The 25769-nt window shown below is 43.0% G+C and overlaps 2 protein-coding genes and 1 pseudogene across 3 annotated transcripts; 1 reads left to right on the forward strand and 2 right to left on the reverse strand.

Annotated features, from left to right (window-relative positions):
* Positions 1-400: 400 nt before the first annotated feature.
* Positions 401-481, reverse strand: LOC119242495 (small nucleolar RNA U3; annotated as a pseudogene).
* Positions 482-1917: 1436 nt separating this feature from the next.
* Positions 1918-2541, reverse strand: LOC119240085 (60S ribosomal protein L9-like). The gene has a single exon (XM_037504444.2). It carries the CDS (start codon positions 2539-2541, stop codon positions 1963-1965), a length of 579 nt encoding a protein of 192 aa, XP_037360341.1. The 3' UTR covers positions 1918-1962.
* Positions 2542-15156: 12615 nt separating this feature from the next.
* Positions 15157-24741, forward strand: CREG1 (cellular repressor of E1A stimulated genes 1). Of its 2 annotated transcripts, XM_037506555.2 has the most exons (4): positions 15157-15534; positions 18522-18641; positions 20020-20204; positions 23431-24741. In XM_037506555.2, the coding sequence occupies exons 1-4, from the start codon at positions 15181-15183 to the stop codon at positions 23432-23434; spliced, it is 663 nt and encodes a 220-aa protein (XP_037362452.1). In that variant the 5' UTR covers positions 15157-15180; the 3' UTR covers positions 23435-24741. The 2 variants fall into 2 exon arrangements, with proteins under 2 accessions (XP_037362452.1, XP_037362453.1); XM_037506556.2 differs by lacking the exon at positions 23431-24741 and having other exon boundaries at positions 20020-20208.
* Positions 24742-25769: the final 1028 nt, after the last annotated feature.

Below are 25769 nucleotides of genomic sequence, written 5' to 3' on the forward strand. Positions count from 1 at the left end.
TGGCAAAGCAGAGGAAATCAGACCTGGATTTAGAAGATCTGATTTTGTTTCCATCTGTCCAGTTTTCTTTTCTTTCTTTTTTTTTTTTTAAAGATTTATTTATTTATGCATGCAAGTGCTGGGGTACAGGCCAGAGGAGCAGTGGGTGAGAGGATTCACCAGAGACAGAGTGGGGAACAGAACAGGCAGATCTACTGAAATACACTGCTGAGAGGAACAGCAGGCGAGACAGGAGAGGTCTGCTGCACCATGTGGGATGCTCCCTGGCCGGGGATCGAACTCATGCTGGAGTGGCTGCGGATAGCTTCATAGTGCTGAGACTTAATGCTTTCCGCCACCAGGGAGGCCCCCCCCCCATCCGCCCCTCTTCCCCTGTTTTTTCTTTTTTTTTTTTTTTTTTAAATTTTTTCCGGTGCTCTACACGATCAGAGAAACTTCTCTAGTAACGAACTATAGAAATGATCCCTGAAAGTATAGTCTTATCTTCCCCTGTTTTTTCTATAAAGGATTAGCAATCATCTATTAAAGCACATACATAAAATGTTACAGTACTCATAACAGTACTCATGATGAAGGAGATATATATATATAATACAAGTAGCTCAGGGGGAGGGCCAACACAAAGTAATACATGAGCCAAGTCCTGCACATTTGCTCAAAGCATGTCACAAGCTATCTCATTGGGAAAACTCTCAGAAACCATGGCAAAGAGGACCATGTAGTAATTTTACTTATCACATTCATTAGATTAAAGCAAACCAAGTGTTCTTTGAAAGCATTGTTCTTTCTGATAGTGAGACCTGACAATCCTCCATGGGTACTCCTGAAGAGAGGGGTGTTTTATGGTGGGAGAGGCCCTCACCACAGCCCTATTTTCCCCAGAGCCAGTAACAAATATCTACTGGAGTTACAGAGTGACCCAATGCTTCTAACAATATTCAAAGGCTGATAGTGCAGCTCCAAAATATAGTTCTGTGAAAACAAATCCAAACAATCAAGGCAAACAACTTAATCCAAGCAGGCAATACCCTGCCACTCAGATATATTTCAAGGGCACAATGTAGAAATGCTAAAACAAGGAGTGGACTCATGTTCTCAAGAAGTCCACCCCAGATAGTATTTCTACCGACAATGTTGTGATTAAACAGGGTGTGAGATTGTAATCTCAACAGAAACTGTGCTGTTGATGAAAGAAATATCACCATGCTTTTAATTACTAAAAGGAAAAGGATAATTTTTTTTTCAATTTTAAACACTACAGTATTTAATTTACATATCAAAAATTTAACCATTTTCAAACCAAAGATTAACTCTTTAATATAGAAAAACCCTATTTATTTGGCTTAAGGTTTCACTAAAACATACATGTTCCAAGTGATTGTTATATATTTTTTCTTAATTTAAAATTATGAGGGACTAGGAGGCTGAAATAAATGCCTAAAGCAAATCAAAGATTTAAGACTGAGAGGATCCTGGAGCACTGAAACCATGTTTATCATAAACTCAATATTCCAACTCTTACCAAAATTCTTTGTTCTATTTCTCAGTTGCCTTTTCACAAAAAGTTACTGGTATAGACAAGTGAATGACGCATTCTTGCCTCACAACATTCAATTTTAGATCACTACAAAATTTCTTAACTTCTATATCCAATTAACAATTTCAAGTCATCTGACACTGTTACTATATTCCTCTTGCCTGTAACACCCTTGATATTCCTTTGGAAATCAGATTCAAGCCTTTTCTCTGTACAGTCCTGTACAACTGTTTCTTGTTACTTTTCTTAGCACACTAGAACTGACTTGAACTGTTCATTTGCTTAAAAGTTTGAAAGATAATCAGCTTAAGGAAAAAAGTCCCAAATCAATGACGACTTTTATTATTGCATCTTAAAGATGTATCACAAATAGGTCTAAGAAATCATCCATTATTTTACTGCTCTGTAGCTGGACAACTTAAATCTTACTCATCAGCTTGCTGAACTGTTCCTTTTTCAGAAACATAGATACCATCCAAAAATTTCCTGATATCCTTGTTTTTAACTGTCATGGCTTGCTGAATCAAAGCAGCTGAATTTGATACAAGTTCAATGTCGTTTCCTTCAAGAATCAACTCATCTTTCTGGGCTTGAGATACTGAACAAGCAACAACTTGTCTCATCCAAACCCTGCGAATATATTTTTGGCCCAAGAAATTTCGGATTTCAACAAGAGACCCATTCTCCTGAATAACAACGTTGATAGGGAAGTGAGCATACACAGACCTCATCTTATAACGGAAGCCCAGTGTAATACCCTTGATCATGTTCTGTACATGACTACAGATAGTGCGAACAGTAGCCAGTTCTTTTCTATTTCCCCACCATTTGTCAACCTGGAGTCTCTTCTTTTTCTTCCCAAGCAAACTGAGTTGGACATTGAAGTGATTGAAGTCCCTCCGCAGGGTGCCTCTGGGGCCCTTCACAATAACAGCGCAACCCTTCAGGGATATGTCCACATTTTCTGGAATGTTGACAGTCTGATTGCTGAGAATGGTCTTCATTCTCGCAGTAGCTGCGGCAAAAAAAGACCTGGATAAAATTTTTTAATGCTAACTTAGGATTCTACTCAAACACATAACTGAGTGTGGCCCTCTTCCTCTCAGCAGTAGAATATGAATTAAAGGACTACCTAAAAGCTGAAGTCAGAGCATTTTCAGAAAACTGTTGGTTAAGCACAGCACTATGAAGCAATCCGCAGCCTCTGCAGCACGAGTTTGATCCCCAGCTGGCCAGGGAGCTACCCACATGGCACAGCAGACCTCTCCTGATTCACCTGCTGCTCCCCTCAGCACTGTGTTTCAGTAAATCTGCCTGTTCTGTTCCCCACTGTCTCTGGTGAATCCAGCCACCCCCCCCCCCCGCACCTCTGGCCTGTACCTCTCTCCTGTATACATAAATAAACATATCTTTTAAAAAAAGAAAAAGAAAACTGGGGTCTACACCAGCTTGTAAAAGAAAAAGTCATCCCTCAAACCTCAAATTTTAGTGCATATAGGACCTATAGGGATATTTGTTTAAAACAGAGTCCGGGGGCCCACCCCCAAAGATTTGAATCCATTGTTCTACAGTGAGTCAATAAAGCTGCATTTTAAACCCAAGAGGCACTTGGGAAACAGAAATACTGCCTTAAAGCAGAGCTAAGATCGTTTTAGTTGGGGGAAAAAAAATCAAAGCAGATGCTAGTAAGCTGCTCACGCAGACAAAAATTTCTCAACAAAACACTATGACTTATGTTAATTTTAAATGATAGGATACGGTAGTTTAAAATTATGCTCCCCAAGTAACTAAATGTTCTAATCTGCAGTACAGAATTGCTGCTACAATCAACTTTATGTTGGAAATGTCTGCCAAAAATCTGATTTTAGATTTTAGAGTAGTTGAACTCAAGTCATAATAAGATCAGTGGGATTAAATTTGGCTGTATGGAACAAAAAAAAATCACACTAGCTCAAACAACACAGAAGCTTTTAAGCTGTTTCAGGTGATAGTTGAAGGAGTCCGAGAAAGATTATTGATAAATTAGGTGCCATTGCTGTAATGAGCAGCCAGGTCAATATAGCAGCCACAGGTGTTACTGGAAAGCAGGCATGGGCTTTGTCTGAGGGGCCTTGACTACCTGACTCAAGAATGCCATGAGGGGGCCTCCCTGGTGGTGCAAGGAGTTAAGTCTCAGCTCTATGAAGCTATCCACAGCCACAGCAGCACAAGTTCAATCCCCACCAGGAAGGTGACCCACATGGTGCAGCAGACCTCCCCTGTCTCACCAGCTGCTCCCCTCAGCAGTGTATTTCAGCAGATCCACCTATTCTGTTCCCTACTCTCTCTGGTGAATCCTCTCACCTCCCACATCTCTGGCCTGCACCCCACCTCTTGTATGCATAAATAAATAAATCTTAAAAAAAAAAAAAGAATGCCATGAGGGCTCAAGACTGATCAGAGGCAAGATCTTTAGGGTTTATTACAAGTGATGGACCAAGAGACAGAGCTCCAGGGAGACCCTTCTAGAAGGAGTCTCGCTGAATGAGGTACAGGTTTGCTTTTTTTTTTTAAGATTTATTTATTTATTTGTTTGTTTGTTTATTTATTTATTTATTTATATTTATTTATACAAGAACAGGGGTACAGGTCAGATGTGCGTGAGGGTGAGAGGATTCACCAGAGACAGAGGGCAGAACAGAACAGGCAGATGACGAAGTATACTGCTGAGGGGAGCAGCAGGCGAGACAGGAGAGGTCTGCCACACTCTGTGGGACACTCACCTGTTGGCTGGGAATGAACCTGCACTGCAGAGGCTTCACAGGGCAGTGCTCAACTGCCTGCGCCATCAGGGAGGCCCCAGGTTTGCTTTTTATTAGCAAGTAAGGGGCCAGTCTTTTGGGGCTGGTGGAGCTGGCAAGGTGTGTTCTGGGAAGTCCTGTAGGGCTGCAGGTGCAGTTACTATATGCTTTCGCATATGTTTTATGTTCACAAAAAGAGGCCAAATTCCGGATTACAATGAGTTCTCAAGTACTTTTGGTCAATTTTGTTTGTAATGTGCATGTGTCATAATCTGGCTCTGACCAGTTTGGACTCAGGGTCCTGCAGCCTCCTCCTTCCATTCCCAAGCGGACTTGAAAAGCTGTAAAGATCACTCCAGAATGCATATGTTGCCAAACAAGTTATTGATGGAAACAATGGGTAAAATAAACTTATGGTAGGAAGCCTTTAGGCACTGAGTTACTCCTGTCTCCTAGGGGCCCAACTTTTGAGTGCAGTTGAGACAGCGACTAGAATGTGATGTCCTCAGGGTGAGACAAAGAGGCAGGAATCCAGGGTTTTGCTCAACATGTACAACCAAAAGAAATGAAGAGTGGATGAACAACTTCCAGTTTCCAATTTTGCACATAAGAAGCTTCGAAGTGGGCCTCCCCGGTGGTGCAGCGGTTGAGCGCTGGGTTGCGAAGCTGCCCGCAGCCTCTGCGACACTGGTTCGATCCCCGGCTGCTCCCCGGCCACCTGAGGAGGGTCCCACATGGCGTGCAGACCTCTCCTGCCACCCGCTGCTCCCCTCAGCAGTGTACCTCGGTCCTTCTGCCTGCTCTGCTCCCTGCTCTGGCTCTAGTGAATTCTCTCACCCTCCCGCGCTTCTGACTGTACCCAGTGCTTGTATAAATAAATAAATAAATAAAATAAAATAAATCTTAAAAAAAAAAAAAAGAAGCTTCAAAGTTGCCACCTTCTCTCAACCACAAGTGAAAAGTTGAGCAGACTGAAAAATTAACTCTTTTGGAGTCCATAAGAGAAGGGAGAGCACAGAGCAAGCTGTTTCCCTCAAGACTGGAGAGACAATTGAACACAGGGAATTATAGCTAACCAGAGCACAGACTCAGGAGTGAAGCCACCAAGGAAACTGACCATTAACTGATGAATTGCTGGAATCTCAGTGTGGATAAATCTGAGAGTGAAAAACTTCAGGAGAAGGCCTCATCATATTCTGAGATTTATCCCCAGGAGCTCAACCCACTTTCCCACATTAAGTATGGAAGAAAAATCCTCTGATGCTTGAGGCAGGGGAGGGAAGCAAGAACAATTTTGAAATATGTCAGAACACTCCATTCTTAACCAGGCCAATCCTCAGGGTGTAATATGAAGTTTGGACCTCAAAAGTACTAATATCCCCCAGAGTGGAGTGTTTCACTTATGATTCAAGTCAATCACATAGAATCATAATATGATTTTATTGGGAGGAAATCCACACTACAACAATCTAAGCATACAAAGCAATTGGCAGTAAAGGGAAAGGGTTACAGTCCTCTAAGACCAAGTCTGAGAGACTGCCTAAGAGGGGCAGCAAGGCATTCCAGCCCACAATGTCCCCTGCAGGGGAGGGCATTAGGGAGGAGAGCGAGACTTCTCCAGGTATAGTGTCTCTGGGGGTGTAACAGGGTAGTCCCCAGAAAAAGGGGAGGTTCCAGGTTCCCTGCCCCACCCAAAGGAGGGTAGAGCTGAGCAGGGAGTTGAAGAAGCTGCAGAAGAGACTGAGGTAGGAAGGAAGCAGGATGAAGAACAAGGAGACATGGAGGAGGCATATGGAGCAGAGAGACATGTGAAGAAACTGCGCTTGCTTTTGGTCCTGGACTGGTTGAAACAGATGTGGGTGAGAGACCCATGGGGAGGTTAACAATGGCAGCTTTTATCCTGATTTTGATTTTGCTTTTTTCCTCCCAGACTTGTCTGACTGTTTTTGACCCTTTTCTATGGGTCCCCGCCAGAAGGTGCCTGAGAGTTGTAGCTTTTGGGCCTTGCTCTGGACCAATCCCATTTGGGTGGACTTTTACCCACAAGGGGATGGGTAACTTTGGCTGCTTGATTTAGAAACTATATTCTTTGTCTTTTCTATATTGTTCACTAATAGTATTAAAGTTCCTTTCCATTAAAGGTCTTTGTGTTGATGGGGCAGATGGCAGAAACTATTTTAGAGCAGGCAGCTTTGGGGATTCTGGGGTGCCCCTCTCCCTGCCCTGTAACAGAGGCAGATGTCAAAATCTGGAGAAGTCTTTGGAGACCCCATGGGTAGGGAGCCCAAAGTGTCTCAGATTGACCTATTTCAGTTCCTATATTTATACTGCTTTCAGAGGTTTATTATCAGGCCACCTGTTAGTTTTAATTTGGTCTTGACTTCCTGACACTCTATTTTGCCTTGTGTGTCTGTTTATTAATGATAACTGGTTGCTTTAAAATTGGTAGCTTAAGGGCCTCCCCTGGTGGCGCAGCAGTTGAGCACTGGGCTGCAAGGCTGCCTGCAGCCTCTGCAGTGCCAGTTTGTTCCCCAGCCGCTGGCAAGGGTCCCACTAAATAAATAAATAAATAAATAAATAAATAAATAAATAAATAAATAAAATTGGTAGCTTAAGTCACTCCATCTCCATTGCCACTGTCTCTCAATCAGTCAGGATCATTACAATATCTGCATGATACGAGCCCCCCGCCCCCCACCGCCTTCCCCCGAAGGTAGGTGGCTTCACTTGAAATAATCTTTTCTTTGGCTAATAACCTTCACCCTACCTCTTTCTGTCAACAAATTCCCTCCATTTTGTGTAAACCCTGGAAGCTCATAGACAGAATGCTGCTTGACTCATAAACCATTTACTAAAGCCAACTAGATCTCTAAATTTGTGAATTTTATTTTTTAGCACTACCAATATGTTTGGAATTTATTTGATCAGCACACACTGAGTAACTTAATGTTTTCCTTTACAGTTTTATAAATGTGAAGGAGGGGAGAAAAAAAGCTACTAGCTTTAAAATATGATCTAGAATTTCTTTAGAAAAAAGCTTATTTTATTTAAATGCTCAGAAAGTCATTTTGTTGTAGAAAAATAACCCCAGTCAGATAACTAGACTAGGAAAAGTTGTCAAAATAAATTACTATATACATTAAGGAGAAAAGAATTTAAGTTTTCTTAAAACAGGCTGGGAGACTTTCTAGAAAAGATAATCAAATATACAATTTAAAGTAATCTGCTTGGTATATAGCGATATAACTCCCCAATCTTAAAAATAAAAAAATCTGGATCACTTTGGGTAAGTAGTGTTTTGGGGTGGGGGTTAAGAAAAAGTGTTGGGTTAATTCAGGATAAAAAGAAGAGAAAGCTGCAAGTAATAAAAAAATTTAGTAGAAAGTTATGAAAAACACTCCCCTCCCCCAAGAATGTTCAGTTATTCTATGGAGGAATGCTGAGTTTCCTAGTCTATCACGTGAGATATCTTAATTTAAATTTTTTTAAGATATATTTTTATTTGCTTAATAGGCCAGAGGTGCAGGGAGTGAGAGGATTCACCAGAGACAGAGTGGGGAGCAGAACAGGCAGATCCACTGAAATGCACTGCTGAGGGGAGTGGTAGGTGAGACAGGAGAGGTCTGCTGCGCTTTGTGGGTTAGTTCCCTGGCTGGGTATCGAACTCATACTGCAGTGACTGGTGATAGCTTGATAGCACTGAGACTTTAACCCTGTGACACCATGGAGGGCCTCCTAGTTTAAATGTTAAAGAAAAAAGTGGCTTCATTAAATTAAGGATGGGCTGTGCTGGCTGCAGTTATAGATTTAAGAAAAAAATAGGATAGACCTCCAATATTGGTAAGATTCTTTGAGGATGTTATTGGCTAACATTTTAGAAATCATCATTAAAGTTGACAGTTCTTTGAAAAATGTCAGCATTTTATTAAGAAAAATCCAACTGGATAAAAGGATCAGTGATACAGCGGTGGATAGAAACTATAATTCTGGTGGTAAACATGACATAGTATATACAGATGTTGATTTAGAAGGCTATACACTGGAAACCTATATAATTTCATAAACCATTGTTTATATAAACTAGCACATGAAGTATTTTTTTTTACAGTTGGAGATGTCTCCTAAGTCATTTTTTATTTTTAATATTAATAATTTAAAACTCACATAGCAGTTGCAAAAATAGTATATAGAGTTCCTGTGTACTCTTTATTTCTTTTTTTTAATTTAAATTTTATTTTTAATATTCCCCATACAATTACAACCCCCAATACATACAATTTTGACCTCAATCCCTCCTTTCCCAGCCCCCCCATCCCCCATAGAGTTTCTCTGGTTCAGAGTTGTTTGTTGATTTTGATATTTTCTTTCTTATAGTTATTCTTTTTCCTGGTCCCTTATTTAGGTTTTCTAGATTCCTGCTATGAGTGATACCATCCGGTATTTTTCATTTTCTTTCTGGCTTATTTCGCTGAGCATGATCCCTTCCAGCGCCATCCATGTTGCTGCAAATTGCATGTGTTTATCTTTCTTGAATGCTGAGTAATATTCCATGGTGTATATGTACCACATCTTCTTGATCCAGTCATCTATTTTTGGGCATTTGGGTTATTTCCAAAACTTAGCTATTGTAAATAGTGCTGCTATAAACATAGGGGTGCAGGTGCTCTTTGGAATTGATGTTTCTGTGTCCTTTGGGTAAATACCTAGGAGTGGAATTGCTGGATCATATGGAAGCTCTATCTTTAGTAGGTCCAGAAATCTCCACACGGCTCTCCATAGTGGTTGGACCAGTTTGCACTCCCACCAACAGTGCAGGAGAGTTCCTTTTTCTCCACACCCTCACCAACATTTGTTGTTGCTAGTTTTTTTAATATGTGCCATTCTCACTGGTGTAAGATGGTATCTCATGGTAGTTTTGATTTGCATTTCCCTGATTACAAGTGATGTTGAACATTTTTTCATATGCCTATTGGCCATTTGCATTTCCTCTTCAGAGAAGTTTCTTTTTAGCTCTTCTGCCCATTTTTTGACTGGATTATTTCCTTTGTTTTTGTTGAGTCTCATCAGCTCTTTGTAGATTTTTGTGATCAGTCATTTATCATTAGTGTTGTGTGCAAAAATGTTCTCCCAGTCGAGCACATGAAGTATTGAGATGAGTTCTGGTCAAGTCAGGAGTGTACTTCTCTCTCTCTCTTTTTTTAAAGATTTATTTTTAAAAATACAAGAACTGGGGTATAGGCCAGAGGCGTGGGAGGGTGAGAGGATTCACCAGAGACAGAGTGGGGAGCAGAACAGGCAGACAGACTGAAGACACTGCAGAGGGTAGCAGCAGGCGAGGCAGGAGAGGTCTGCCATGCCATGTGGGCATCTCCCTGCAGGAATCGAACCACGCTACAGAGGCTGTGGACAGCTTCACAGCACTGCGCTCACATGCTGCTCCAGCAGGGAGGCCCCTGCAGTGTGCTTCTCTTAAGCTGAGCATGGGAAACAGATCAGTGTGCGTTTTCTGTTCCTGAGGATCCACTGTTCTCCCCAGCAGTTATTCACCAGCCCATGGTCCCTCCAGGGCATCAGAGTTAGCCAATTAAATGGGATTACCTTTACACACTATGTATCTGCCTCCTGTCGAATGGAAAATTATATTTTTGGAGATCCAAGTGGAACTTAGAGTCATAATAAGCTTACTTGTGATGAATATTGTTTGTAGAACAGAAGAGAATTAAGTTCTGAGAAGAGGATGCAGTGAAATAAAGATTTATGGTGCTCTTCATGAGGTACCTTTTTAAAAGAGGGGACTCAGTAAACATTTTGTAAAGTTTCAGCTTTTTAAATGTTTACCCCATCTTTACCCATGATGTACTGAGAGGCTTTAACATAGGTTTGTTAGTGGGAACTTTAACTTATAGGTATATGGACAGAGATGCCTCACAGAAGGAAATGGCTACCTTGTTAGACTTGGCCACCTTGTCAGACTTCAAAGTCCTGGCTTTAGCCTCTTTAACTACTTTCCTTTTTATGTTCAATAAAGAATCATTCGGGCTTCAAAAACAATAAACAAGTATCAGCAATAGATTCTACCCACAACACTCCTGACACCAAATGTGTGGGGTGGTTTCCCACATCAACCAGTTCTCCCACTCTCCAGGCACCAACTCTGTCCTAAATTCAATTCTGACACCAACTACCCTGAGTTGACCTCAAACAAGAACAATCAGTCATTCCAACAACAAAATGTGTTCATTTAGAAGCAAACAACAGCAAGAGGGCAGACAGGGGAGTGTGCTCATGGTGAGACCCATAAGCATCTCTCCAGGTCAAAGGGGAACAAGTTCTTGCATAATCTCTGAAGCACCGCCTTCATAGTTCCACTGGAAGGAAAAACAGCACCACCTTCGTGCCAGAAGCAAAGCATGCTGGGTCCTGCAGTGTGCTGATTTACACACGCGTCGGCACTCTCTTTGTAGCCTCCTGGCCTCATTTAAGTAGGATTCTAATATTAATGTTCATGGGTTGGAGTAATTATTTTTCCCTTTTCAATGATGAGGTAATCATTCTGTTAATGTTGCACTTAGTGACTGACTCCAAAGCTGGCTGTCTTCGCCCCTTTACTAGATACCTACTGTTTAAAGCATGCATACCACAAAGCAGAAAGTTCCTGAACCATTGCAGACAACCTGAGAACTGTCTGCAATTGGTATAACTGTTCTGATGCAATTCATTTTGACAACTGTGCTTGGTATTGAGATATGGAGATAACAGAGCTCCCAACCTAGAAAAATCTAGGGCTGCTAGTGATCTAGACAAATAAACAAAAGTAATACCGTGTGAAAGGGGGAGCACACAGAATATGCTTTTGACTAGAATCAAGCCCAGGTGTACAAAGATAACTCCCTGCTTGGAATGAGGATCAGTTTAGGCTGTTCACATAATAGAGAGAAATCCAGATGGAAAAAGCAGGATTGGGATGGTTAGCCCAGCCACTCCTGGCTTACAGTTTTCTTCAGAACTCCAATGAAGAGGATTTGCTAATTAAGAGGTTAAGCACCTGGACCTCCCTGGTGGCTTAGGGGTTAAGACTCAGTACTATCACCACTAGGGCCTGAGTTCAATCCAGCCAGTGGCTAACCCACATGGTGCAGAAGACCTCTCTGCTCTTCCCCTGCTACTCCCCTTAGCAGTGTATTTCAGTCAATCTGCCTGTTCTGCCCCCCACTTTGTCTCTGGTGAATCCTCTCCCCCCCACCCCACACCTCTGGCCTACACCCCAGTTCTTCTACCCAAAAGTTTAGAGAAAAAAAAAAAAGAGTTGAAGCACCTCCTGTTATTCTTGTTTCTCAGCTCAGTTGTCCTCACTTCCTATTTTTAACTTTACAAGGTTCCAAGTAATATTACTCATTAAGTCAGGCAATCATTCAATAAATGTTTATTTATTGCCTACTCTGTGCATTGGGGAGTTGGAAGGTGGACAAGATAGACAACATTTCTGCTCTTCTAGGGCTTATGTGCTAGTGGGGGGAAATAAATGAACAATAACTAAACAAATAGAGCCATTGCAGAATATGGTGATTGTGATGAAAGAAATAGACAGGACTGTCTAAAGGCAAGGTAACTGAGGAAGCCTTCTTAGAAAGAGTGGTCAAGAAGGCACTGGAGAGAAGACATCTGAGTGGAGATCTAACTGGGAACCATAAAGGGAGGAAGGGAGGGAGGGAGGGAGTAAGGAAGGAATTAAGGAAGAGTACTTTGGACGTGAGCTTCACTTGGAGAGGTGCTTAGTTCTAGGCACCTGTTTTGTAATGGAGCTAAAGAGGACTTTTGTTGTTTTATATACCAGCAGTAAGTATAGCAATAAAAAATACTTTAGTGGCCTCCTCGGTGGTGCAGCGGTTGAGCGCTGGGTTGCGAAGCTGCCCACGGCCTCTGCAGCACTGGTTCGATCCCTGGCTGCTCCCCGGCCATCGGAGGAGGGTCCCACATGGCGCGCAGACCTCTTCTGCCGCCTGCCCGCTGCTCCCCTCAGCAGTGTACTTCGGTCCTTCAGCCTGCTCTGCTCCCGGCTCTGGCTCTGGTGAATTCTCTCACCCTCCCGCGCTTCTGACTGTACCCAGTGCTTGTACAAATAAATAAATCTTTAAAAAAAAATACTTTTGGTCCTCTTGCAAAATAATTATTCACATTCTGAAACTTACTAAACCCCCATATTTGGCAAATGAATAAAAAATAAAATATAGTAGTGATGGAAGCTTAAGTAAGAAATTTTTTTTTAAGATTTATTTTTATTTATGCATACAAGAATTGGGGTGCAGGCCAGAGGTGCAGGGCGGGGGTGAGAGGATTCACCAGAGATAGAGTGGGGAGCAGAACAGGTGGATCTACTGAAATACACTGCTAAGGGGAGCAGCGGGCAAGATAGGAGAGGTCTGCTGAGCCATGTGGGTTAGCTCCCTGGCTGGGGATTGAACTCCTGCCCCAGTGGGTGGGGATAGTTAATAGTGCTGAGACTTTAACCCCTGAGCCACCAGGGAGGCCCTAGAGTAGGAAAATTTAGATGGAAGGTCTCACAAAGGCAAAAACCAAAGGTGGGGGTAGGGATGATTAACCAGTTGTTAAACTTGCAAATCTGCTAAAGAATTTTCCAGGAATCTGAGGTAGGGGCAGAAAGGATTATTAGTTACAGAAAACCAACCCAACCAGACCCCAAATTAATAAAATTTCACAAAGGAACAAACCCTTCTTCCACCCCCAAAGAACACTATAAAAGAACACCCCTTGACCTGGCAAACACAGATCTTATTCTGAGACTGCCCACCTATGTCTATACAGGCGTCTCTCTTTTTTTTTTTTTTTTTTTTAATACAGGCATCTCTTTTGATAAAGCTTGTCCTTTTCAAATTCAGCTCTTACCTGCCAGTGTCTATATGGGGCATCTCTTTTTCCTAATAAAACTTTAAAAACGCAGCCTTTCCCTATTTGTGTCTGTGCAAATATCTTTTTCCTTAATAAACTCACTGTGTGCCACTGAGGGGGAAACTGCCAAAACCTTTTCCAGAGGAACCCAAGAACCCTCCTCACTGAAACCCCAATACCTGAACGCCAACACCTGAACCCCCAAAGAAGGAAAAGTTGCCAGATATCATGTAATCCAACTCCTCATTTTTTATGACAAAACTGAGATCCAAAAAAGGTGACATGAAAGTCCTATGATTTCATGATGATAGTGGCAGAGCAGAAATTAGAACTGCAAATTGAAATTCTTAATAGGTTAAGGATGAACTATTTGTGATCCAGCAGGCGCTATTTGTATTGTTTTGAAAATGATACATCCATTTTCCCTCCATTTAATTTCTCCCACTGAGCTTTCCCTCTAGCTTGAAACTCTTCCAAATTCTGTTGTTAAAAAGAAAAACAACTTTGATGAAGGAAGTTATTCACTCCTCTTACCTGAATGTGAAAGCTGTATGAGTTTTCATTTACCCTGAAAACTCCCATTCAGGTTAATGATCTTGTTCTAAATACAAGTTCTGACCCAGCTTGAGAATTCTGGCTGAATACGGGGAGGCTGAATTCCAGACAGGAAGTAGGGGTAGGCTGTTGGCTCACATACCTGTTGCCCACACCTGCTCAGATGACTGGTCCATAGCAGCTGGGTGAAGTTGTTTCACCTCTGTTGAACAGCTCAGCTTCAGAGGACCAGAGCCAATATTAAGCTGTGCCAGCACCAAGGAACACTTACAACAACAATTAAAATGGGGATTTGAGGCCAGGCCAAAAAGATTAGGACTCACCATGCAATGTGACTAAAACTTCAATGATGAAGAATCTGTCAGGTGTTATGAGTTTATCAATTCCCAGAACATCAGAATGAGGAGGCACCCCTGAAAGAATGGAAGGAAATGTTACTTAAATGGATGAGAAGGGTCACCCAGGGTGAGGTCTGTGAAACCTTTGACGCCAAGTCACATGACTTAATAGGTCCAAAACTGTTCCTTTGAGCATTTTGGGGCGTCTGTCCTTCATGCCTGAAGCCCTTGCTGTTTTTTTGGTGCAGGTGGTGAAGCAAACAGAAAAGTGGAGCATATGTAGAAAAGGCAGCATTTCTTTTCAGATGTCAGAAACCCACAGCAAAAATTTTAAAGGGAGGGGTGTTTGTGTGTGGGCGTGGGCGCATGAAGGGGCTATTCCTTTCCGTAGCAGAGTGACTTAGGCTGCTGGCTTAATTTCTCTCTGTCAAACAAAGCAAACATGCCATTTAAGACAATTTCTTTTTTTTTTTAATATATATTTTTAAAGATTTATTTATTTATGCATACAAGAGCTGGGGTACAGGCCAGAGTTGCGGGGGTGGGGGGTTGAGAGGATCCACCAGAGACAGAGTGAGGAGAACAGGCGGCAGATTGAGTGAAACACACTGCTGAGGGGAGCAGCAGGTGAGACAGGAGAAGTCTGCTGCGCCATGTGGGTAGCTCCTTGTCCGGCCTGGGATCGAACTCGTGCTGCAGAGGCTGCGGATCGCTTCACAGGTTTCCTCTTAACCCCTTGCGCCACCAGGGAGGCCCAAGACAATTTCTTGGTCCTTTAAGAGAGGCGGAGTGGAGTGGCAGGGAGGTGGATAAACAAGTCGCTCAGCCTGCGGGTGGCCGCGTAAAGAGGGGACCCGCCTTTCCCATCGCTTTACTCCCATTGGCCCTTCATGGAGGGGGCGTGGCCATCTTCTCCGATATGGGCGGGATCTTAGAGCACTCGGCCAATGCAAGGCCCCCTCTGCAAGGGGCGGGTCTTCTCCACGATGGGCGGGTCCTGGGCGCGCCAGTCAGCCCTGCGTTCCAGAGGTGGCGGGGCCGGAGTCTCGCCGGAGTCACCGCCATGGCCGGGCTTGCCTGCGGGTCCACGCGCGCGCTGCTCGCCGCCCTGCTGGCGCCCGCGCTCGTGGCGCTGCTGGTGACGCCGGCGCGGGGCCGGGGGGGCCGGGACCACGGGGACTGGGACGCCGCGGCGCTGCTGCCGACGCTGCCGCCCCGCGAGGACGCGGCGCGCGTGGCCCGCTTCGTGACGCACCTCAGCGACTGGGGCGCCCTGGCCACCATCTCCAGCGAGCAGGCCGTGCGCGGCTGGCCCTTCGCCGACATCTTGTCGCTCAGTGACGGGCCCCCGGGCGCGGGCACCGGCGTGCCCTACCTCTACCTGAGCCCTCTGCAGCAGTCCGTGGGCAACCTGCAGGTGAGCGGCGGGCGGCGTGGCGCTCACCTGAGACCTGCCTGGGAGGGAAAGGGAGAGGAGCCTTGCAGCCCGGCCCAAACTTCCTTTTCTGGCCCCGCGCGGGCAGGGCAGGCGGTGCAAGCACACCCCGCCGCTGGGCCACGCACTGGGGGTGAATCCTTAGCCCTGAGTTGTCTTGGGGCGCAGTGTCTCAGGAACCGCACTCTTCTTATTAAAAGTTTTACAAGGCTTTGAGATAGCTGGGTAGTTAAGCACTCTGTATTCGTGGCTTGGGGGTTTCTTTTTCTGACCCCTAAAGAGTTTTCCCTTCTGTCGTGAGAAGCTACTATACACCATTGGCGATGAATACAACAGTTAATGCAAACTTTAGGTCCCCTGTGCGTGTTGGCTTCCCTAGTAGGGAGTAGAATTGATTGCAGGTCTGTTTCCTCCTCACCCTGTGCCTGCCTTTGGGGGTAAGGCCATCTTTGCACCTCCTCCTCATCCTGTGGCTACCTTTTGGGGTAAGCTCATCTTTGGCTGATGGACCCCTGCTGTCCCAGGTGACACATAACTTGGGAGGCTAGAGTCACAGACTCCAGCCATGGAGGCTGATTTGCTGATTTGGAGGGGGGTCTTTTTGATGAAGATCTCAGATTGGAGGTGAACTGGGGAAGTACAGCATTGTTGATAAAGATAAGATGAAAGCAACTGATATTTGATTCTGCACCTACCTACCATTCCAGTCTAACTTTGAAGAAGGTAGCACTGTCCTCTAGCCAATGAAGAACTTGAGACGCAGCTAGATTAAGTAATTTACCCAAAGCCAGTGCCAAGCTGGAATTCCACCCCAGGTTCATGTTCCTTCAAAACTCAGACCACAATGGGCTCTTAATAGATTGCCCCCAAATCTTCCAACCATCCATTTTTGTAGTGACTACCAGGATAATTTTCCTGTGATCAAATTTTTCTTCTGACCAAAAAATTTTCATTGCCCTCTTATGGCCTGCAAAATGCCAAAGTGATGATTCAGCCACAGGCTCCTACTGACCCCCTGATCTGGCCCCAGTATGCCATGAGAGCCTTACAGTCAATATTTCCCCTAAAGATATTCAACACGCAAACCAAAGTAAATGTTCTGCTAATTGTACAACAGCATTCCTTTGCAGGAACTTGTCTCTAAAAACAACAAAACAAAACAAACACAGATCACAGACTGGTAGCACTGAATGTTCCACAGACCAGTTTTTCTTGGCATACAGAGTTCTGCCTTTTGTATTTAATTAATTTGAATTAGTTCTCCAACACTTAAAAGTTGAGATTTCAATTAAAAATCTGAAATTCTAACTTATTAAAAAATTGGAAGATCTCATGACACCGGGGTGGGGGACTGCATTCTCTGAGCAGAAACAAGCAACTGCCTCCTTTAAACACAGCGCATGCACCCTGCTCACCATTTCCTTATTCCCGGCCCTTTCCAGCCTCTTCGACATTTGCTGAAAGCAAGCTCATTTCACTGCATCAGGGATGCTCAACCTTGGCTGCAGATATGGTCAGCTCCCTATTTCCAGAAAGTCTCTTTCAAGCAAATGGGTTGTTCACTACTCTCCCATCATGCCTTATACTTTTCCAGTTTCATGTTTTGCAATCACCTTTCCCTTTTTTTTTTTTTAAGATTTATTTATTTATGCATACAAGAACTGAGGTATAGGCCAGAGGTGCAGGGGGTGAGAAGATTCACCAGAGAGAGAACAGGCAGAAAATAAACTGCTGAGGGGAGCAGCAGGCGGGACAGGAGAGGTCTCCTTCTCCATGTTGGTAGCTCCCTGGCTGACCGGGGATTGAACTCGTGTTGCATAGGCTGCGGATAGTTTAACAGTGTTATACTTAACCCCTACCTTTCCCTTTCCCTTTAATATGTTCTCACCACATCTACCCTGCTTTTCAATAGTCTGTGAGGTTCCCTGTAGTTTCTATATCACTCCAGGCTATCCTGACAAGGAACTCCTGACATTAAACTTCAAATACATTTAACGCTATCATTCATTTGACAGTCAGTTATGTACTGCCTTTGACTTCATCTGTCTTTATTTTGCATGATACCGGTTTTGTTTTTATCTAACTTTTCAACTTTGCTTAATACAGGTTTTGTTTTTATCTAACTTATAAACCCACAGATGAGTTTATAATGAAGAGAGACCTCCTCTGCCGCTCTCCTCCCACCTTTTTGTCTCCTTATCTAATAGTTTACAGACAGCAAATATGTGGCTTAATAATTTCAAGGAGATCTCTTCATGACTCACTGTTACGGGTCACCGAAAGATAGTAAGATTCCCTACTCAAAACACTAGGAGTTTAAAGTGCTAACTACTGTAAAAGGCAATGGGTGACTTTTGCTGCAACATGTCAGCAATACCTTTTGCAAAGCTAATTTCTGAATAAGAAAGAACTTGGAGTTGTGCTTCCCTTCCCTTTTGAATCTAAGACTTCTCTTATTCTAGAACAGGAATAAGCAACTTCTCCAGTTTTGAAATCACATGACAGTGTCTGCCAGGATAAGATAACCAAGCAGCATGATTCAGCTACTTTTTTTGCCTAAAATGTATAATTTATCAACCATAAGCAATTCTGGCAATTTATGCATTAGTCTTCATAAGAGTCTAAGCCTTTAAATCTTTCCATGAATGCTATAGATCAGCCTTGAATTTAGGTGATAATTGTAATTCCTCTGGTGAATAGGGGGCAGATTAAGAGTTTAAGAAAAAGTGTTCAAATAACTTTTGCTGAGTCAGTTAATTTTAAATTTCAAACTCTTACACCCTCTTATGGGGGAAAGGGTCCAGATTAGTCTCTAAGTAGTATCTTTCCCCTGGGTGGAAGGTGGTGGTTTACAGTTCATTGCTTCTTGGAAGTTCAAGCTCCCAGACAGCCTGAATGCAATTTAGGAAATGCATTACCTCTCCAGATACATTATTTCACGTGAGTGGGTCTTCATTTTCTCTTCACAGGAGAATTCACATGCTACGCTGACCATGTCTTTGGCACAGACTAACTTCTGCAGGAAACATGGATTTGACGCCCAAAGTCCCCTCTGTGTTCATATAATACTGTCAGGAGTTGTTACTAAGGTAAATCATGACCCCACAAGAAAGAAACTGGTTGTAGAAAAGCATCATCTTGTTAATAGGGTAGAGATATTTTAAAAATTATATAAAATTGGTGGTTGAGATGGAAAGTTAAAATATGTTCTAGTATGTAAAATAATTTCATAAAAACAAAAGGTTTATGTTAGTTGCATCAGCTGTAAAACGCCTATAGAAAGTGTCTGCATAATGCAAGCTCACTACACCACATTTACACTGTAGTGTTTCTCATGTCTGGGTTCCTTGTCTGCATAATTTAAAAGTGCCTTTAGAGCAGACCACCCACTAAGTAGGCTGAAAGGGAGTACCCATTACTAAGTACTGGAAGCAAATTTAGACTTCAGGGTGACTGCCGTGGGGAGAAAGTTAAATAAAATTGTGAGAAGGGCATAGGGCACAGTGTCAGGAGCACAGATCTGGTTGCTGAGCCAACAGATTTGCTCTCTGACCTTGTCAACCTTGAATATCTGCAACAAGTTCAATTTATGGTCTGGAAATTCTTTGTGGACACATCAGTGGCTGAGTGTCAGTCCCTAGCAGAAGAGGGGGAGGATAGGTAGATGCTAGTGAGTTCTAGCATGCTATGTCTAAAGGTTTTTCCCCTCTGTGCATCTCCAGGTTTAACATGCACGTTATGATATAAAAATACTAATGTTTCTTGGCACAGGCACCAGGGACATTTTATTATAGGACCCTGTGCCAATTACCTGGTAGCTCAAAATTACTGTTTACTGATGAAAATTGGTCCTTAGGACTATGGTTATGGTGCACAGGTGAATGGGTGGTGGGAATTTTACAGGGACTACACCTGAGAGAAGAAAGCAAATATTGTACAAAAATGAGCAACTATATATATATATATATATATATATATATATACATATATATACACACACACACACAAATTTAAAAGATTTTTTAAAAGTATAGGAAATGTTAAAAAAAAGAAAGAAAAGAAAGAAAATTGGTTGCCCACTTCATTCTGTTATCACTAACATTTGAAATCTTTATTCTTGTCTGCGTTTCTTTAAGCTTCCTTTATTTTCACCTGCTTCCTTAAGTTTAAGATCAGGATTTATAGTGGAGCTTAAAAGTTCTCAAGAAAAAAGGGAGAAAACAAATTGTAACTACATGTGGTATTGGATGTTAAACTTACGTAGTGATCATTTTGCAATATATCCATATAGCAAATCATTATGTTGTACATCTAAAATAAAATATTAGATGTCAGTTATCTCAATAAAAAATGTTTAGAAATCAGAATGTAAAACTAAGCTCTTCAGGATTCATACAGTGTAAGAATCACACATCCCTAACAGATGAAAAGACAAAATGTCACTGTCATATCACCTTTGTCCTTAAGGTAAATGAAACAGAAGCGGACTTTGCAAAGCAGTCATTGTTTATTCGACACCCTGAGATGAAAACCTGGCCTCCCAGCCATAACTGGTACTTTGCCAAGTTGAATATAACCAATATCTGGGTCGTGGACTACTTTGGTGGACCAAAAATAGTGACTCCTGAAGAATATTATAATGTCACAGTCCAGTAAGTATTTACATGTCTTCCACCTTTCTGCTATTGTAGTCTTGTCAGTGTCCTCTCTCCCACTACCCCCAACTTCTTAAGCAAGGGAGTCTCAATCATTTTATGTGTCATGGATTCCTTTGGTGGGTTGGTAAAGGCTGTGACTCCTCAGAATTATATTTTTAAATGCGTAAAAGAAACAGGATGACAAAGGAAACCAGCTGTGTTGAGATACACTTATAAACATATTTTCAGTTTATAAGTAGTAAGTTGACTTTTTAAGGAACACGTACATAATAAGATCTAGTAGTGAGTCTAGAACTTTGCTTTCAGAGTAGTGAGAACTGAATGCAGTATTTTAAGATGTCCGCAACAGCTGTCATGTGGTATGAAAGTGTGTGACTTCTGTGTTTCTGTTGGTGACAATCACAGAGGCATTCTCTGCTGTGGTATATTGAAGGAAATGATAAATTTCAGTGAGAGCTTAATGAAAATTAAAAAAAAGAAAATCTATCCAAGTTTACAGACCCCCTGGACTCTACCAAAGGTCTGCATTCCAGGCTGAGAGCCTGTTTCAAGGCCATGCTTGTGTGGCCTGGATGGAGTTCTTTCCTGATTGGGGTGGGGTGAGACTTGTGCCTCCGGACAGTGAATGATCCACATTGGAGCTGAGGGAGAAGTGAGGAGGAGCGAGTCTGACTGAGCCCCCAGTCCTGTGAATGCCTGGGGAGGCATGTCCCACCAGCAAGTGCACATTGGGGGGGAGTAGGAGGCCACCAAAGAGGCCTTGACAGTCCAGGAGAAGAACAGAACCTGCCAGTGGGGAAAGGACAGCAAAGAAGTGTGTGATCAGCTTCTTTACAATTAGGCCATGGTTCAGATGGGGGAATATAGGGTGTGGCCAGGTGAGGTGTGGACCTTTCCCTGATTCTGGCCTATCTGATACCCCCTAGGCCTGATGGGAGGTGAGAACAATAGCAGGTTCTGTGAGTTGAGCATTTATTACTGGTCAGTGCTGTATTGGCTGGTTCATATGTGTTAACTCACCAAATGGTCACAAGAGGCCTGTTAAGTTAGGTAATATTTCCCCTCAGCTGTGAGATGAAATGCTGATGCCCAAGAAAGAAGTTTGCTAGTGTCTTAGTGCCAGTAAGTAGTGGTGACAGGATTCAAAGCCCAGCATTCTAGCTCCAGAACCCTCACCTCGAGTCTCACCCTGACCTTATACTGCCCTGTCATTACCTCGCTGGTGATGGCTAGGCTTCTAATCCAGCACCTTCTACAATGCACGTTCTACTTGTAATGACTGGCTGCTCTTTGCAGAGGGTAGGGTGACCACGTGAAGCTAGATTTGCAGGTTGTAGCTCGGGTTTGTGCTTAAGTTTTTAGCAGCCACTTGTTCAGTGTCCTGTCCCTTTGAGAACACGTCCATGTTGAACTACAGACTTCCCATCATGACAGTAGATTTCTTCACAGCAAAGCTCAGGTTTCATTTTTACTTTATCCCACTCAGGGCCTAAGCAGCACACGGCACAGAATGGTGTTTAGTGAATACCAACTACTTGTCAGACTGGTAATTGGAGACACAGATTCTCAACTTCCTGGTTTGAATAAAGAATCTGGCAGTTATGGCATCTACTTGCTGCTGTGCAGGCAGAAGAGGAGGTACAGGCCAGAGATCCTGGTCTGGGTTGGCAAAGCCCTTTCTTTGTGGGAATGTAGAGGTAGCAATTGTTGGGGGGGGGGGGCAACAAATGATCGAGGGAGATGACCCGTAAGCTGTCAGGTCCGTTCTTCCTCTTCAAGGTTAGAATGTACTTTTACAGAACATAATCTCTGAAGTACAGTCATCTTCATATAAATAACACGCCCAAGGGCTGTGCTTACTTTAATAACAAAATAAAAATGTGTTTTCCCATGAGTCTGCATGCTGAATAAGTGAGTAAAACAGATACATTTGATGTTCTCACTTTATTACACAGGCCAGTGAGCCTTTTCTGCAGCTCACAGATAAGAGGGAGCATTTTCTCCTTGTTCTTTTGTGAGGAGCACCAAAGAATAGGCCAAGTGTGACCCCTTCGGAGGCAGGATGCCAGAATCCTAGAAATGGGCAGTGCCCCAAAGCTGACCATTGTGAACAGGTGCCTCTGACTAGTAACTTTCTATTTCAGATGCTGGGAGTAGCCCTCCCCCAGGCCTTCCTCTTCCTCTGTCCCAGGCCCCTACATCCAACTCACCCAGTTTGCCACTAGAACTATTTAATAGCTGGGAGGTGGGAGAACAGTGATATTTATAAAGGTCAAGGGCCTGTACCTTCTTGGGGAGTTACTCCCCAGGGCCTTACAGGTCTTCTGGGGCGTCCCCAAATGGCAGTGACCTTGCCCGGTTGCACAGATTAGTTTTGGAAAATGTTATTTCTCCAAATACCATAAAGCTCTCTGACCTGAAATCTGTTTCCCTTTGATGTAGTCTTTGTGAACTCATCAATACCAGTGCCACTTGACTGGGCTAATATGGGGCCTAGCTGAATATGGTTTGCCTCATTGCACTATTAGGTCAAGATCCCACCAGCATATTTGCATCCTGAATGGATCCTTTGCTGGCATCTGGAATAAGCAGTTACCTCCTATCATTGTTGGGTCTGAGCAGCTGAATGTTTGCACCGGGCCTCATCTTCCTAGGGGCACCCTCTGTTGCTTAGCAAGGCCAGAGTTAAATGAGAGGTCCTGGGTAACAAGGTCACACTCTCCTGGCCTAGACATTGATTTCGAGAGCTGTGGGCGAGGCTGCGACAGGAAACCACTTGGAACTGGACACATCCAGCTGGAATCTGTATGGTCAAACCCTGGTTAGTTCATTTGCTCTAATGCTTAGGACCCCTTCTGTTCTCTATAGTTTTTGTCTTTTAAACCTTCAGATATTCTTGAGTATCCACAGCACAGCAGCCATAGTCATGGCCTTATTAATGTTGCATTATGGACACAGTCAAGTGTCAGCATCATTCTGGAGAGGAGGGAAGTTAGCTAAAATAAAGGTTCCTAGGCCTGACCCTAACCCTATAGGTACTAGAACTCAGGAATCTTCATTTTAACGAACTCAAGCAATTCGTTGGTTCAAGAAAGTGACTGAAAGTCTCACCATCCTTAAACTTTTAGATTACAGGTTTCTCTAATTCTTCCTAAGAATGAATTTTAAGATTTGTCAACTCAGTTTAATGAAATGGTTCTTCCTCCTCTCTCCCCTGTAGGTGAAACAGAATATGAGGAATTCGACTACACATGTGAAGTTGCTTAGGATGGTTCATACAGCCTTGAAGGGCTCGAAATCTTCCCAAATCAGCCAGTTTTCTCTCAGATGAAGAAGATTTGGGAAATCTTCCCAAATCAGCCAGTTTTCTCTCAGATGCTGTTTTGTTTGCTTCTTTGCTTGCTTGCTTGTTTGCGGAATAGACTTGCACAGTTACTGTATTTCCTGGGAGATGTGGTTGCTATATTTTTCCATATCTTAAAGCCACTTTATAGGGAGGTGTCTTTCTTTATGATCAAAGAAGTTGTGTTCCATCAATCTCAAGTAGTTTTCTGATGCTGTTCCTTGAAAAGGAGCAAGTACCAGATTCAGATCACCAGTGGGCCTTTGAAGCTGCTGGAGTGCATGTTGGTTATTCCTGGAGACAGGTGGGGAGAGGGCTGTGCCCACCCCTGCCTGCAGCTAAGCCTTCCAAGGGTGTGGTTCGTGTGGCTGTGTCCTGAAAAAATCTTGCCAGGACCACCGTGATGAGACACAAATGAGCTTCCTACTCAGGGTTCATTTTTGTCTGACTGTCTTGGTAGTGATCCAACAGAGGGCAAAATTGTTTTCTTATAAAGACCATTTTTTCAACTTTTTCAGATCTAAAATGAAAATGATCTAGAACAAAATTCACAAAACATTTCCTGAAATTCATTTTCGTTTCTAAGTAGAAACTGTTATCAGTTAATGTCACTCAAATTACACACATACATTCACAAGTACAAAACGGGATTGTGAAAGATAAAGAAGGAGTATGGAATTTTGTGTGACTGTAGTTTCTGTGCTTTTATAAGGAGTTTAACCCAGACACAAAACAGCTTTGTCAGGGCCAAATATCACTCCCAACCACTCTGTAGCTTTTTTAAGTTACTCTCCACCATGATCCTAGACTTCTTCAGCTGCTCTTAAATCTCTAAATGACTGCTAACTTACTGTCTAAATCAGGTTATCAGAGAGAAGATAACATGGCATTTTTTAAGAAATCACATTTCCTCAGAAGAAAAGAAACTTCAGGTTTATTCCCTGTATACATGATTTCAGAAGACAGCATAAGTTCTCTTATAAAGAGCACTGTTAGAAATATAACCACTAAATCCTTAAATGGCTAAGAGAAAAGTTGAATATGAATCATGATGCTTGAAATCTATAAAATGAACTCATCTGGCAAACAGCTCCTGTTTAAGGAAAATGATGTATATTAAACTTGGTAAAGCAGGTTTGTTGTTGAAAAGCATCGAAATAAAAAGCATTATTTTAATGAAATGTGTTGGATGTATTTTCTTAAATGTAGATGTTAGTATTTGTTACCCCTCTGTCTCATTGAATACTGTCAAAACTCTTGTGTGTATGTTAGCATGTTCTTAAATCACCCACTAGTCGTTTCAGAGCTTGGAGTGAGTAACACGACTCTCCCGTTGCTAAGCAGTTCACTGTGTCTACAAGTTTGTGGATGACCAGCAGCCTTCGTCAAGGGTCTTACCTCAGGGCCTTGGAGGCCAACGTACCTTGTGAGATAATTAGTTGAGAATATCAATCTGCTTTTTCCCCTCTGCCCAGTTATTGTGAGTTTTGTCTCCCTTTGGTGCCATATAAAAACAAATCTATATTCAGGTTAAGTTATAGAGTAAAATCAACCAATTTTTCACAGCAGACTGCAGATTCCTTAACACAGCAGTTCCTAGAATAATGTTTTGTTCAATGTTGTTTTCTTATAATGATGAAAGAAAAGGAATCCCTGCGTACACTGAATGAAACCTTATTGGAAGACCTGCGTTCCATATAACGTTTCAGTTTCCAAGAACCTATGGAGAACCTTAAGTGAGGACCTACTGAGGACTGAGCTGTGACAGTATGATTGGCCACCAGAGGGCACTGTAGACCACTCTTTGTGCAGATGTCTATTGTACAGCAGAGCCTATCAAGCCCCAAGGAATGAGGATGCCAGGAGTCAGGATGGGTTAGGTGGTCTCCCCAAAATGATGCTGAGGTGCAAAGACAACCCAGCAGGGGCAACAGAAGAAACAGGTTGGTCTCATGTTGCTGCTGTCAGGTTTTCATGGTTTTACCCCTCCTTCCAGGCCCTGTGTGTGCCCTACTTGCTACAGAAGAGGGACAGAAACCTGTTCTTTACCAGAGAGAGGACAAATGTTCTGGTTGGGGACAGGCTTTGACCCAGAGAGCAAGGCAGACTAAGATTAAGAGAACTTTAGGGGCCTCCCTGGCGGCGCAGGGGTTAAAATCTCAGCGCTATCAAGCTAACACCAGCCACTGGGCCATGAGTTCCTTCCCAGGCCAGGG

Source organism: Talpa occidentalis, unplaced genomic scaffold, assembly GCF_014898055.3.
Source record: "Talpa occidentalis isolate TD23 unplaced genomic scaffold, MPIMG_talOcc4v2.1 talOcc4.12, whole genome shotgun sequence".
In the NCBI taxonomy this organism is placed as follows: Eukaryota; Metazoa; Chordata; class Mammalia; order Eulipotyphla; family Talpidae; genus Talpa; species Talpa occidentalis.